This window comes from Peromyscus maniculatus, chromosome 7, assembly GCF_049852395.1.
Source record: "Peromyscus maniculatus bairdii isolate BWxNUB_F1_BW_parent chromosome 7, HU_Pman_BW_mat_3.1, whole genome shotgun sequence".
Lineage (NCBI taxonomy): Eukaryota > Metazoa > Chordata > Mammalia > Rodentia > Cricetidae > Peromyscus > Peromyscus maniculatus.
In genome coordinates, this window is record NC_134858.1 from 57,142,611 (window position 1) to 57,157,675 (window position 15,065).

Genomic DNA, 15,065 nt, shown 5'->3' on the forward strand with positions numbered 1-15,065 from the left:
ACTTACAGCATTCTAGGACTAGGGCTTTTCTATCTTAAAGCTCCATGTTTTTCCACATTCCTTTCCTAAATCAGTTTCAAAGACTTAAAATGACTTTGTCAGATTTAGCCAAGACAACAACCCCACTTCTCCGGTATCAGTTTTCTGTATTAGTTTTGTGTCGATGTGGCCACGATGCCTAAGAGAAACAACTCAAGGGAAGAGACGTTTGTTTGGGCTCATGTGTTTTGGCTTCATGCCCAATGGGCTGTGTGGTAGAGGCAAACCAAAAAGCAAAGATTGTGACCCACATGAGGGCGGGATGTAATCTGCAAATGCCCACCTCTAGTGATCTGCTTCAACCCGTGACTTTTCACCATGTAATGACTCCACAAACTCCCCAAAATGGTGCTGCTAGATGGGGAATAAACATTTAAATAATGTTTCTGTGGGGATTTCAGATTCAAACTTGAATGAAGCAAGACCTTTCATTTTATTATCAATGATCTTAAAAATTATAATGAGATTGATAATGGGCAGTAATCTGAAATGTACTTGATTCAGACGCTGTGACTTTAGACTAAACAGTGGTTCTCAACCTTCCTAATACTGTGACCCTTTAATACAGTTCCTCATGTTGTGGTGACCCCCCCCCCAACCATTTTCATTGCTACTTTCTAACTATAATGTTGCTGCTGTTAGGAGTTATAGTGTAAATATTTGCTATGCAGGATATCTGAAATGCAAACCAAAAAAGGGGTCGCAACCCACAGGTTGAGAACTGCTGGTTTAGAGACTTTGCTTTTTTATGGCCAAAGTGGATTTGGATTGATTTCTTTATAGAATTAATGGTTCTTATGACTGTCTCACCAGTATAACACCATGGCCTCTTCTACTTGTTTTTTTCTTGGGGGGGGAGGGGACGATTTTGAGACAGGGTTTCTCTGTGTAGTTTTGGTGCCTGTCCTGGAACTCGCTCTATAGACCAGGCTGGCCTTGAACTCACAGAGATCCACCTGGCTCTGCCTCCCGAGTGCTGGAATTAAAGGCGTGCGCCACCACTGCCCAGCATCTACTTGATTTTAGTATTGAAAACATAAACATGAGAACTTTAAGAAAGAATATTTTGTTAGTTTGCAAGAGTTGATAGAAGTAGAATGACACAAGTTACCTTGTTCTCAACATCCCGGATCAAGTGTCTCCCACTCACCAGCTGTCTGTTTTTTGTTGTTTTTTGTCTTTGAGACAGTGTTTCTCTATGTTGCCCTGGCTGGCCTCAGACTCACAGAGATCTTCTTACTTTTGCCTCTCAAGCCTAGAAATTTTTTTTTTTAAACTCTAAACTTTTTTTAAATTTTATGTTCCCTACCATAACTAATACTCTGCTTATATAATTTCTTCCTAGAGTTCTATTCTGGTCCTTTAGAGATAATAAATAAGCCCTTTTCTATCTTTTTAAATATACTGCCAATTTCATTTCAGTAAGCATTTTTGACAATAATGCCTTTGTGTGTAGTCATAATTCTTAATTGGTATTTCTGGGGTTTCAACGGGTTTTAGAACACCTGGGAGAACATATACACTAACTTGTGAATCAGACCATAAAGATCGATAAATAACCTGTTGGAATTGGGTGTGTGGGTGGGGGGATGAGTACAGTAGGACAGGCACCTTAGAGAGAATAGAAAGCTTGTTCATTGACACTGACTGAAAATGTTAGGTGGTGTTTTCAACTTCATTTTCCTTACCAGAGGATAGCTCAAATAAAATGTAATCATGAGCTTAGAGCAGATTCAGCTCCAAAGGAACAAACTGTAGCCAAATAAGGTATGAACTTGGTAAGTTCTTGCCATTGATTTGTGGACTAAAATTGCTGCATCCTTAACCTGTTTTCCAGTGTGTAAGTATGCTTGCCATAAGAAGTGCTGTCTGAAAACCACAGCCAAGTGCTCCAAGAAGGTAAGCTACTCTTGCCCTCAGGACTACACTGTGGATCTGCTGGTCTTTTGGCCACATGGAAAGAAGTTGGGGCTTCTTTGATGGCTTTATAATACAGTGGTTTTCAAACTTCATGACCCCAGATCACATTACAAAGTATGATTTTGTTGTAATCTAATATACATATATATATATATATGTATATATATGTGTATATATATATATATATACATGAATATAACCGAAATAATTTTCTTAAAACCTTTTATGTTCACTTTATGTGAGCTGCTAAGTTGATTCATAGGTTACAGTTTGAAACAAGACTGTTCCTACTGAGTTAAACGTTTATAAGTCTTCTGAAGAATTATCTTTAGAGTTCACTGTTAACATTTTAAACAAGAACAACAGTATATGTTAAAAGAGGTGGTATTTTCAAATACCTACTTGTATTTGAGTACAGGAATCTAAAAATTACTGAACATGTATCTTCAAGGAAACAACCTTTTTTTTTTTGTTGGTGGTTTTTTTGTTTGTTTTGTTTTGTTCTGTTTTGTATTTTTGGAGACAGGGTCCTTCTATTATGTATCACTGCTGTCTTAGAACTCGATGTGTAGAACAGGGTGGCCTCGAACCACCTGCCTCTGCCTCTTGAGTGCTGGGATTAAAGGCATGCGCCACCATTGCCCCGCCATTTTTTAAAAGTCTTAATTAGTGACTGATGTGGGTAGGACCAGATCACCTTGGGTGGAGCTAACTCTGGGCACGTGGTGTCTGTCCTTAGTTTTGAAAGCAAGCAAGCTGAGCAAGCCATGAGAGGAGTAAACCAGTAAGCAGTGTCCTCTATGACTTCTGCTTCAGTTCCTGCCTTGAGTTCTTGCCCTGACTTCCTTTGACTGTAATGTGGAGGTGTAAGCAAAATAAACCCTTTTCTCCTAGGTTGCTTTGGTCTTGGTGTTTTATCACAGCAACAGAAACGTAACCAAGAAAACAACAACCAGACAGTATTCTGTATAGAAATCTTGCATACCAAGTCAAAGTTGTTGAGGTTTTAGCAACCTCTTAGACTTTGAGAAGGTTGGGGGTGGGGGGAGTTCCATGCTGTCAAGATTTGAACCACCATGGTTCGTTTATTAGAGAAATAAGGCTAAAATTTAGAAATATTTTTCTTCAGGACATGGTTTTTAGCTTAAAAGCTATTTAGCCTAGCCTCAAAGGCAGAATCTAATTAGGATAGGATTTTCCAGAGTCTCACAGTGCTAAGGAGAGAAAAGAGAATTTTAGGATGAACCATCAAAGAGAAGCAGTTCCCCAGACTCTCAATGAGAGCCATTTCAAGAAATACATCCTAGGAATGGGGGTGAATCATTGATAGACTGAGCTTAACAAAATTTACCAATTAGCTTTGAGGTGGTCCTTAACTAGATTACGGTGATATTTCCTTATTCTGAGCACACCTACAAGAGAGGAGGAACCTCTCCAAAGAAAGAGAACATCACTCAGCACTATTATAATTTTTTCCAAATATCATACAAGACACAAAGAATTGGACTACTTAGTAAATAGTCAATAAAATAGATCCCAATAGTTACTAAAGTATCAGGTATATAGCTTTAAGCTTTAATGGATATGTTTAAATATTAGTTAAAAAGATGGAGTTCACCAATGAACTAAAATATGTAAGTATATATTTTAACAGAATCAAGTGGAGATTCTAGAAAGAAAAATGCAGTTGAAATGTTAAACTCTTATATAAGAATTTTTTTTAGCAGCCTATACAGAAGGGAATGTGAGTGAACTGAAAAGCTACAGAAAATATCTAGGCTGGGAGAATAGTAAAAAGAATGGAAAAATATAGAAATGGAAGGAAAGATGGGGTGCTGTGTGTGGGTATATGTATGTGGAGGCCCAAGGCCAACTTCAGGTGTCTTCCTTCATTGCTCCCAGTCCCTTGCTAAATCCGGAGCACACAGACTCAGCCAACTTGCCTAGGGAAATCAGTCCCCTGTCTGCTTTCTGGATGCTGGCATTTTAGATAGGCCACCACATCCATCTAGCTTTTATGTGGGTTCTGGGATCTGAACTTCAGTCTGTATGCTTGTACTTTATAAGTACTCTGTTCATTGGTCCTGGATCTCACTCTGTAGACCAGGCTGGCCTCGAACTCACAGAGATCCGCCTGGCTCTGCCTCCCGAGTGCTGGGATTAAAGGCGTGCGCCACCACTGCCTGGCTCATTTGAAATATTTTTAACTCATAATAAAACTGTGACATAGAAAAATTGTAAGGTACATTAAAGCTGTCTGAGGATAGTAAGGCCAGTTGCATGGACGGGATATGTTAAAGGAGGAGAAAACTGATACTGTTAGAGAAGTTCAGTTGAGCAGGTCCACAGATTGAAAGAGGGTAATGAGACCCAGCTGAGGGGAAAAAAGTGTAGAGAGTTAGGCTGAGTGATTAAAAGTTTGCCTCCTGATTGGATGAAGATTGAAGGTGATAATAGATTAGGGGCAGATAAAGGAGAAGGAAAGAAAGATTTGTAGAAACTGTTTCTGTCTTAGAGATCTAGGAGTTGGCATTTTTGTGTGTTACTTAAATTTTCTCTATGATAAGGTGTTCTGTAGCAGACACTTCAACTAGTTATTAGTGTGTGGTATTAGATTTGCCACTCAAGTCAGTGAAGGAATACTGACACTAATCGTAGGCCAGTCTGTGTGTGCCTTTGCTTAGGAAATAGTTGCAAATAAGACTTTGATAAAATTTTATCTTTGAAATGGCAGAGTATTCTTGTGTTTTAGAAGTTACTAACAAGTTAATTCATTAAAAACAATTCAGTGGATTTCCCAAAGTATGTGGCAAATGTTTTAAGTTGTTTTTTTGTTTTGTTTTTGCATACAAAAATTGAACCCCCTTCTCTCCAACTAACCTCATCTTTCCCTGGAATTGATTATTGATGGGAGGAAAGTAGCAGCCCATTGGCACTACCTCTAGTCTTTGTTTTGTTTTTTTTTTGTTTGTTTGTTTGGTTGGTTGGTTTTTGTGTGTGTGTGTATTCGCAGTGGAGATGATCGAGAGTAGTATGTCATCAATTTATACTTTTTAAACCATAATTCCCTTTCCTCCCAACTCTGAGGGTTATCTGCATAAAACAAGGGAAATAAAAAGATTGGCTAAACATGTTCTGTAGTGTTCGAATGCCTTTAGAAACAAAATTTATCTTCCATCTAGTATGATCCAGAGCTGTCATCTCGGCAATTTGGGGTTGAACTGTCCCGTTTGACTAGTGAAGACCGAGCTGTTCCTTTAGTGGTTGAAAAGCTCATAAACTACATTGAAATGCATGGGCTCTATACTGAAGGTATTTACCGGAAGTCTGGTTCAACTAATAAAATCAAGGAGCTTCGACAAGGTCTAGATACAGGTAAGATGGTGTGCCTTCAGTCAAATATAATACTTTTATTTTAAAAGTTATTTCAGTTTTATTACATACTGCTTCTCTAAATGTAGGGCCAGAACCCTTTCTGTGGGACTTGTTTGCTATTTTTGAGTCTTTGGCTGTATTTAGTTAATTCATCAAGCATATGTTGACAGTATTACTTGTACAAGGTATTATTAGGTACTTGAAAAAGATCTCAATGTATTTGACACACTAATTAGATTTTGATGTTCTTAATTTATGAAGAGGAAAATTTAGGTTCAGAGAAATTAATGGAATGTTGAAGCAAGGCAATAAAGATTTTTAGAAACAGTCTTGTAAACTTAGGGACATCTTTTATCTGCTTGTACAGATAAGGAACTAGGCTGATAGAGCAGCTTATCTTAAGGACTTATCTCCAGCAAGTGACCACGTTGGAATTTAATCCTGTGTCTTCTGAATCCATAATTTAAAGTACTGCCTGTTTTTCTTCACCCTTCTGACTACAGGTGGTGTTCTTTGCAGTAGATTTCCCTACTCCTGTCCATATTGAGGACTTAGTTATTTAAACTGATAGTGAGATGCAAGGGCTCATTACCCTTTGGTTTCATTCTCAATTTAACACTTTTTATCATTGTTAGCAGAAAATAGTTCTTTTTGAACCAGATTTAGATACAAAGGTTGTTTTTGTATGACTAAGAACCACAGTGGTTTTTCTCAGGAACTAAGAAAGAAATCAGTGAGAAATGAATTAGTATGAAAATAACAGGAAATGGCTGATAAAACTCAGGCAGTAAATTCTGACTGTCAGACTGTCTACTCCAGTTTATGGGCATTTGTCAGGTTTGGCTCTTGAACTGTGCAACAGAACAGATGTAAATCTATATCCTAATAGTCTAATCAATAACCTTATGAAATTTATAAGCAAAACAGGATGAAGATGTTTCCATTACATTTCTCTGCCTTCTCATTTCTAAGAAGGACTTAAAAAGTCTGCCTTGCTTTTAGAAAATATCTTTTAGGGCTTTCCCCTTGGGCTTCTAAAGCATTGGTGCTCAGGAGTGAGGTATATGGGCTACTCTACAAGACAATTATGAAAATGGAAAGTAAGCACCTAGAAACTTCTGTAGCAGTTTGATTCTTCCCCATCAAAACGTGATCTTTTACATTTGTGTTCACAACAGATTTAGAAAATACAGACAACACTATTCCTTTATGGTTAGAAGTGACAATTCCAAAGAGAATTAGATTGTGGAAGATATATAATAGTTTAAGAAACATGAAGGCTTCTTTTAGTAGGTTTATTTTGTGAATTACTTTAATCTTTTTGCATGTTTTAGCTTTGTTATCTAACCATTGTCTCTAAATAGATGCTGAAAGTGTAAACCTAGATGACTATAACATACATGTTATTGCAAGTGTATTCAAACAATGGCTTCGTGATTTGCCCAATCCACTCATGACCTTTGAACTCTATGAGGAATTTCTTCGAGCTATGGGTAAGCACAAGCTTCTTGGGTTTAAAGGAAAGGCCTACCATTGATAAACCAACACCATCTGTTGTATTCATTATTAAGTCCTCCTATAGTAGTGTAGTCTTTATGGGTCCTAAATCAAGCTTGTGGCAGTCAATACAAAACTGCCAGCATACTGTTACCTATTCAAATGTTGACTTTTTATAGATTCTTCTAAGTTTCTCAGTAAGCCACTTTGTTGCTTCTCAAAAAATAACTGAAAGATGTAGATTATAAAAACAGTAAAATATCTAAGTAGGAGATTTTAGGGTGGGTTAACATTCACTTGTGAATCTAAGCAAGAACTGTGTCTGCAGTGCAGCTAGCTGTCTGTTTTATACCAAATGGGCTCTGTGCTTTAAATGTGTTGTATATTGGTAAAGGTCTGCCTAGAGGTATGTAGGACCTGAGGGTTTATAATTACATAGAACAGTTGGTTAATTTCAATGAGAAAAACGTCTGTCACATAGTGGCTGAAATACTAGAATACCTGTGCTCTTAATATCATCAAGGGCTGCTGGAGGACAAACTAAACTTTGGGAATTCAAATACAGGAAGCCAAGTAGCTGGGAGCTATAGTTCTGCCTCCCTAAGCTGGAACCATCATTCTCTGCTGTAAAATTTCCATCCAGGAGGAAGATAAAGCATGTACCAGGAATATTCCGTGTAACTTGCTATTCTTACCATTTTTTTAGGCCTTCAGGAGAGAAAGGAGACAATCCGTGGTGTGTACTCTGTAATTGATCAGCTCTCCCGAACTCATCTCAATACACTGGAACGCCTTATCTTTCATCTAGTAAGGTAACTTAACAGTTTCTTCAGGATTGCTTTCCTTTTCTCCCCTCCTCCCAAGACATGGTCTCACTATGTATCTTGGAACTCACTATGTAGATCAGGCTCGCCTTAAACTCAGAGACCTTTCTGCCTCTGCCTCACAAGTGCCGGGATTATGTACCACTGTGCCTGGCCTTTTCTGGGGGAAGGGGTCAAGATTCCATTCAGTTGAAGAACTTGAATAGATACAGTCAGTGCCTTGCCTGGGAATGTAGTTCAGAGGTAGAATGCTTACCTAGCATGCACAGGACCAATGTTTATAAAACAACACCCCCCACTCCCGATGAAACACCTTTCTGCCTTTCTAAACTTTGTAACTTAAATAGGGGTTCGGGTTCCTTCAAGCAGAAATTTGCTAAGCAGAATGACTGTTGGTCATATAGCAGCTCCCACCTCATGGTGGCACCAAGTAACATAGCCATTTTGACACCTGAACTAGAAAAGAGTTTGTGTCTGTGGACATCTACTTTGTGGAAGCTGGATTCAGATTGTACACAGGAATTGAAAGACTAGAACATTCAGGAGTAGGTATCTTTCCATATGTGTAAATATTAGAAGGGGTTCGGAGTACAGCCCTTTCTCTTGTCAGATGTGTAAGATGTTTGGAAATGCCTTAGAACTTCTACTGTAGGTGTTGGAGAGAGGGCTCAGTGGTTAAGAGCACTGGCTGCTCCTCCAGAGAACCTGGGTTCAATTCCCAGCACCCACATAGCAGCTCACAATTGTCTGTTCCTCCAGTTCCAGGGGATCTGACACTGTCACACAAGCATACTTGAGGCAAAACACCAATGCACATAAAATACAAATAAATTGTATTATAAAATACATCATTTTTTTAAAATATCATATTTTTAAAAAAATAATAACACTGCAACTTCAACTCAGCATTCTGCAGACATGTTCATGATGTTGGCTTTAAGCAGCAGGTCACAAACTTCCTGTGATATGCTGTATGTTGACTTATGATTGTTTCAGGGAGTAGTAAAAGTCCATTTTCCAGGTAAACTTAGGTAGTTATCCACACAGTATTATGGGGTTGATGGCATACTGTTTTCTTTTCCTTACCTTCCCACTATTATTTTATTTTTAGCCCTTTTTCACTTGTGTTGGTTTTGCTTTATTCCTTAGGATTGCTCTACAGGAAGACACTAATCGAATGTCTGCTAATGCTCTGGCCATTGTGTTTGCACCTTGCATTCTCCGTTGCCCTGACACTACTGACCCACTACAAAGTGTGCAAGATATCAGTAAGACTACCACGTAAGGCCACCCTCATCCCCTCTCCAGGATGTTAGTTGGTGTAGTTGTTTTTATCCAGATATCACACACAGTCAATGAGTTCATAAGTTCTGATGCCTTTAGGCAGATTCTTGGTAGTCTGTGGTTTGCTTCAGTTTAGAATTATTTACAGTTTTTAACTGGATTTCTCTTTTGTCAAGTTATTTATATCTCCATGTAAAGCATGTCCTCTAATCATGATCTCTTTGGTTATAATACTTCGGTATTCCCACATTTCACCCTGACCTTTTTCCTTAAGCCTCTTTTCTTCCCCCTAAATCTGACTGCAGTGTAATTTTTGGAAAATTTGAGGGCTTGAGTCCCATCCTTAGAGTTGTCTGATTTATTAATTGATATAGCCTGGGTGTTAGGATTTGTAACTATTTTCAGATGGTTTCTAAAATGCAGACAAAGTTGTCAATCACTATTCTGAATCTTCTTTTCTCTGAGCTCATAAAATAAAGGATGCTTCCTTCGTCCTTCAGCTGTCTAGGACATTCAGTTAAAAGAAGTCTAGGGATACCACACTTCATTTGATTTACTTCTGCTTGTAACAGTTTTTTCTTTCTTCCTGTTTTAGCTGTGTGGAGCTGATTGTTGTAGAACAAATGAATAAATATAAAGCTCGTCTCAAAGATATAAGTAGCCTGGAATTTGCTGAAAATAAAGCAAAGACCAGACTATCACTGATTCGTAGATCAATGGTAAGATGCAAAACATGGAACCATGGTGAACGGGGGAGGAGCTTTCTGTGATTTTTGAGTATTTGTGACATGAATTATGCACAGAAGGAACTTTTCAGAAGAAACACGGGCACTATGAATATCTGATGATCTTTAAGTTATTTTAGCTATATGTGCAGAATATATAATTAAATGTGAAGAATTTTTTAAATATTTTGAATTAAAAAGTTGGTGGTGTATAACCTTCACTGCTTACCTTACCAATGTCCATGTCATGAAAACTTAACTTTACCCTAACTTTTTCTCTACATCTTTCCACTATCTTCCTACTCTCAACCATATCATTTTTGGTGGTCCTTCCAAGATTCCTGACGGTAGAGAACTTAATCATTTGGAATTGAATATGAACTAAAGTGCTTGATTCATGCAGAAGCAGAATTCCATTTATGAGTCTTCTATGATCAGATAAAGATTTAGGGATTCATTGTTGGGTTTTGAGATGAGCTAATTAGTCATAATTTATTTTCTTCCTTGACTGACTTTTGTATTTAGTTTCTTCTGTTGTAACCAGTCACCAATAATTATGTAGATAACTCCAGCTACCATTAACTAAGAATCAGTAGGATCTTAGGTTCTGGTAAAACAACTGATGCCTTAAGGTTTAACTTTTGCCTACTTGTTACCCTTCTTTCAGTTGTAAAATAACATTGTAGCAGCAGGCACTCACTTCACATCACCAGCAAATCTCTCAAAGCAGCAGCTCCCCGGTTTTCATATTTTTCTAGGGCTCCCACAGTGTTTCTTCCATGTCATTATAGTTTGTATTTAGATTGGCGTTGAAACAACTCTGCTTCTTCCTTTCCTATTTCAGCGTCCTTGCATAGAATAAATGTTCCACAGAGGGTAGAGTTACTGGAAGAACTCTACTTTTCCAAGGCATTAAATGAAGCTCATTGTCTTAGGATTCCCATTACTGTGATAAAACACCATGACCATAAGCAACTTAGAGGGGGAGTATTATTTCAGTTTAGAGTTTGTAGTCCATCATTCCAGGAAGTTTGGGGAGAAGCCTGAAGGCAGAGACGGTGGGAGGAGGACTGCTTACAGCCAGCCCCTTGTGGCTTGCTCAGCTTGTTTTCTTATGTATACCACCCAGAACTGCCTGTGTAGGAGTGATACTGGCTGCAATGAGCTGGACCCTTCCACATAATCTTCAATCCAGAAAATGCACCAGAGGCTTGCTCACAGACCAGTCTGATGAAGGCATTTTTCTTAGTAGAGGTTCTTTGAAAGTGACTCTAGCTTCTGTCAAGGTGACATAAAACTAGCTAGCACACTCATCATAGGATAGGACCCAAATCTCTCCCCAAGGCATTAAAAATGAAAATCCTATCTAAAAGTGAAATTTGGGCCTGAGGCTTTACATGAGTTGGTAGAATGCTTGCCTTTAAGACAAAGTTGATCCCTGGCACTGCAAACAAACAAAATCTTTTCTGTATTAAGAATTTTAGCTCCGTAGTCAGAGGTCTAATTTATTAGTACCCACCAAGGAAGGAAAGAAAAAGCTTCTTTACTGCAAAACTATATTCCAAAGCAAGTGGAAAACTGGGCATCTCCCTCCTCCCCAGTACTGCAGAGAATGGATGTATTCATTCCACTGAAAGGTTTAGCCTTCTCTTTTAATGGGGCAATGACATGTACATTCTAACCTTTGCTTTCCTTTTCATGTCCTTCCTAATCCAGAAACCTGTACTAATTGCAGTTAGATTTATGAGCATTACCCGCAGTTCAGTCTCGGTATGTATTAATATTGCAATGTGTCATAGTCACTTCACATCACTGTCTCTCATTCATCCAGGAATTGTTCTGCTCTGTCAGTCATTCGTGCCTGTCTGCCTTACATGTTCAAACCCAGTTCAGGGCTCACTTTTTGATCAGCCTTCACTTGCCTTTTTCTTAATCACTTTCTTTAAGTCCTTCACTCTCTCTGCGATACGCAGGTGAACAGTGTTCATTTGAAATATTCTGTGTTTCCTTGTCAGATAATCCTCCTTCAGAGTTCCTGTTTTGGCTAAGTCTTTAAAAGGTGCGGTTGAAGATACTGAGGTTCTCAGATTGATTCTGCTGTATGAACTATGTTCCTAGCAAATCCACTTTATTATTTGAAATACCTGTTATGGTTTTCAGTATCTATCATGAGTAATGCTTGTAACTGTGACTCTGGTGGTATCTTCCAAGATGTAGAAATATGGCTCTCAGCTACTTAAGTGTTTGTCAGACAAGATTTTGTTGTTGCTGCCTCTCTTATAAACAGTGTTTATGCAAAGGAGAAATGGAAAGGCAGAAAGCTAAAATACCAAGCTATGTGGAAACTAATGTCAAAATACCTGTCTCTGTGTACCATTTTACTGGGAAGCATTAACTTGTTGATCTATAAATACAGGTATCACTCACTAGTAACTAGTAACTGTGTAGAAATGGTCAGTTCTCTCACTAGTAACTAGTAACTGTAGAAATGGTCAATTCTACCATATCAAGCTTCCCTTTTCCTTGGAATATCAACCTAACAGCATATCACTATTACATTTCTTTCAAATGTTTGTCTCATTTAAGATAAGTGCACTTTATATTAAAATTTCAGTCAGAGACTTGGTATATCCTGTATTATTCTCACTTCTTTACAGACTACACCTTTATCTGGGGAGTTGTAGAGTAAACTTCCTTGCAGGGTAGACTCAACTTTTATCTGGAGGAAGAATTATAGGGTAAACAGAATTCTGCATGCTGTTCCAGTGTTCTGTGGCAGTTCTGTGTGACTGTTTACATTGCTGTTCTGTCAGCAGTCTAAGTAAAGATGAGTGGTAGCTCCAGATTTACTCTCCTGACAGTCAGATTGAACCTGTCGTCTGTGTACAATGACAGTACTGTTAAGACACTGGTTCTCAACCTTCCCAATGCTTCAACCCCTTAATACTGTACCTCATGTTGTGGTGACCCCAACTATAAAATTATTTTTGTTGCTACTTCATAACTGTAATTTTGCTGTTGTTATGAATTGTAATGTAAATATCTTGGGGGGTAGAGGTTTGCCAAGGGGTAGTGACCCACAAGTTGAGAACCACTGGATTAAGATGGGACTGTATCTTCTGTCTAAATTCTTACTGATGGCATTAACATGGTGTGGGAAGCTGTCAAACTTTCAGGGCAGTTACAAGTTTTCTAAAATTCTAATGTTTGCTTGGAATGCTTAAAGTGTTATCAGTGACAGAAATGGTATCTTGAAAAGAATAGGTTCCTTTCAAATAGCGTCAAAGTCTGTACAACATACTCCTATGTGAATAGTCATATTTTGTCAATTATCCCAGTGTTTGAAGATAAAAGCAGCTAAGTCATTCCGCTTGCTAAGCCATTCAGCTTGTGTACAAATACTGTTTTCTAGGATAACCCTCAGCATATAGCAGAGGGAGGTGCTTTTATGTACTTGTCATTTTTATCATATATAAATAAAAACAGTGAGTTTAACCCTTAAGGGTTAATAATTATTATATGACTTAACTGATGGCATGAAACTGACTAATTTTTACCTGTGAATACATGGTATTAAAAAAATGTGAAGACTGCCAGGTGGTGGTGGCACACGCCTTTAATCCCAACACTTGGGAGGCAGAGCCAGGCGGATCTCTATGAGTTCGAGGCCAGCCTGGTCTACAGAGGGAGATCCAGGACAGGCACCAAAACAACACAGAGAAACCCTGTCTCAAAAAATGTGAAGACTAGTAGTACAGTTTTGTACCACTGCCTTGATCATGTGGAGGTGTTCACAGTGTGTTTCCACCCACTGTTGGTTTTATCTAATTAGTGTAAATGTCAGTAAGTGGAAAGGATACTATTATGAAAACAGTGTCCATATTGTACATCCTTTGGGAATACTTCCACACCCTATTGGAAACCCGTGAACTATCTTCAGAACCACTCTACCAAGACTGAAGATAGAGCTTGGTGGTCGAGTACTTGCCTCCGTCATGCTTGAGGCCCTAGGTTGAGTTCTCAACTGAGAGAGAGAGAGACTGACTCTTGTACCACAGTACTTTGGTTGGCTTACTGCACTACGCAGAAAGTCTGAAGATACATGCAAACATACAGTGGCTGTATTTAAAGTCTTTACTAATTCCCATTATGGGATGAACCATAGTTACAGGTGTTGGGATATAACTTTTGAATCAGCCTTAATACCTACTACCATAGAAAGCTCATATCTCGATATCATACAGTGTGGACTTTATGTAAGACTACTATGCAAGGCTGGTAGTCTCCTAGAAAACCCTTGGATAAAGGACCTTTCCTTTCTTAGGAAAGAAGATACTCAGACATAGTCTGAGAATTTGGTTCCTGTTTTTGTGGCCCAATGAATGACAACAGTGATCCTTTACTTTCCTATTTGGGGTAAATTTTCTGTTAGGATTCTAAGATTTGTGCTTCCAGCTACTTACGTCTAGTTCTATCCGGATGCTGTACAGTTCTTCCTCTTGATATATTCAACCTGCAAACAAACTCCAGTTCCATGTATGTACTTTGAATCATCAGAAAATAACATAACTCCTCATGAGGGAGGTGTCTTCCTACTCATAATCCATATTTTATCATCATTCTTTAACTATGTAGGCTTACACTGATTGACAGTATTGAGTTTATGTCCATCTGTTATGTCTTGCTATTCCTTCCTGTGATTTTTTTCCATTATGAACTCCATAGCAAACTCTCTTCATAGGCCATAGTCATTTTAGCATTATAGTATATTTTCTATTCTTCTTCATTGTTGTGTACGTAAATCTTAAGGAAAAACAGTATTATTAGGTAAACTGGAAATAACTTTCAAAAAGGTGTTGTCACTTAGAATCCTTCTCATTAAAGCATTTGGACCCCAGCATTTTTGCTAGTTTTGGAAATCAACTATAGGCTAGGCTTGTAGCATTCTAACCCAGATCTATTAATCAGAGCTCTCTGTTTCTGTTTTTTTTTTCCCCACTGTATACATCAGGCTGGCTTTGACTTGCAGTCCTCCTTCCTCAGTCTCCCAAGTGCAACTCCCAACTACAGGTACTGTCAACATAAGATGATCAAAATCAAAACAGGGTGCCTAAAAACAGACCAGGCATTTAAAGACTGACTGCAGCAAATACTTCTGTTTTCTTTGTTGTTTGCCACCAAAATTTGTATCCTTGAGCACAAATTTTGTTTTTGAGGTGCATATGAATGAAGCTGTATACTATGTGTTATTTTGTATCTGACATTTCAGTCAGTTTTATGTGTATAAGACTTAATCCAAGCCGGGCGGTGGTGGCGCATGCCTTTAATCCCAGCACTCGGGAGGCAGAGGCAGGCGGATCTCGGTGAGTTCGAGGCCAGCCTAGGCTACCAAGTGAGTTCC

At 38.4% G+C, this 15,065-nt stretch overlaps 1 protein-coding gene and 1 long non-coding RNA gene across 31 annotated transcripts in view; one reads left to right on the forward strand and one right to left on the reverse strand.

Moving 5' to 3' along the window:
- The window catches only part of Myo9a (myosin IXA), a 245,921-nt gene that overhangs the window by 216,306 nt on the left and 14,550 nt on the right, over positions 1 to 15,065 (forward strand). For 28 of the 30 annotated variants that reach the window (XM_076575367.1, XM_076575372.1, XM_076575375.1 and 25 more), the window contains 7 exons: positions 1,877 to 1,938; positions 5,142 to 5,334; positions 6,699 to 6,827; positions 7,538 to 7,643; positions 8,805 to 8,936; positions 9,535 to 9,658; positions 11,381 to 11,434. In XM_076575367.1, coding sequence (XP_076431482.1) covers positions 1,877 to 1,938; positions 5,142 to 5,334; positions 6,699 to 6,827; positions 7,538 to 7,643; positions 8,805 to 8,936; positions 9,535 to 9,658; positions 11,381 to 11,434 — 800 coding nt within the window. The remainder of the gene's footprint in view (positions 1 to 1,876; positions 1,939 to 5,141; positions 5,335 to 6,698; positions 6,828 to 7,537; positions 7,644 to 8,804; positions 8,937 to 9,534; positions 9,659 to 11,380; positions 11,435 to 15,065) is intronic. The other 2 variants (XM_042281053.2, XM_042281056.2) reach the window with 1 other exon arrangement.
- Positions 1 to 15,065, reverse strand: part of LOC121830865 (uncharacterized) — a 45,641-nt gene that overhangs the window by 4,065 nt on the left and 26,511 nt on the right. The window lies entirely within an intron of this gene.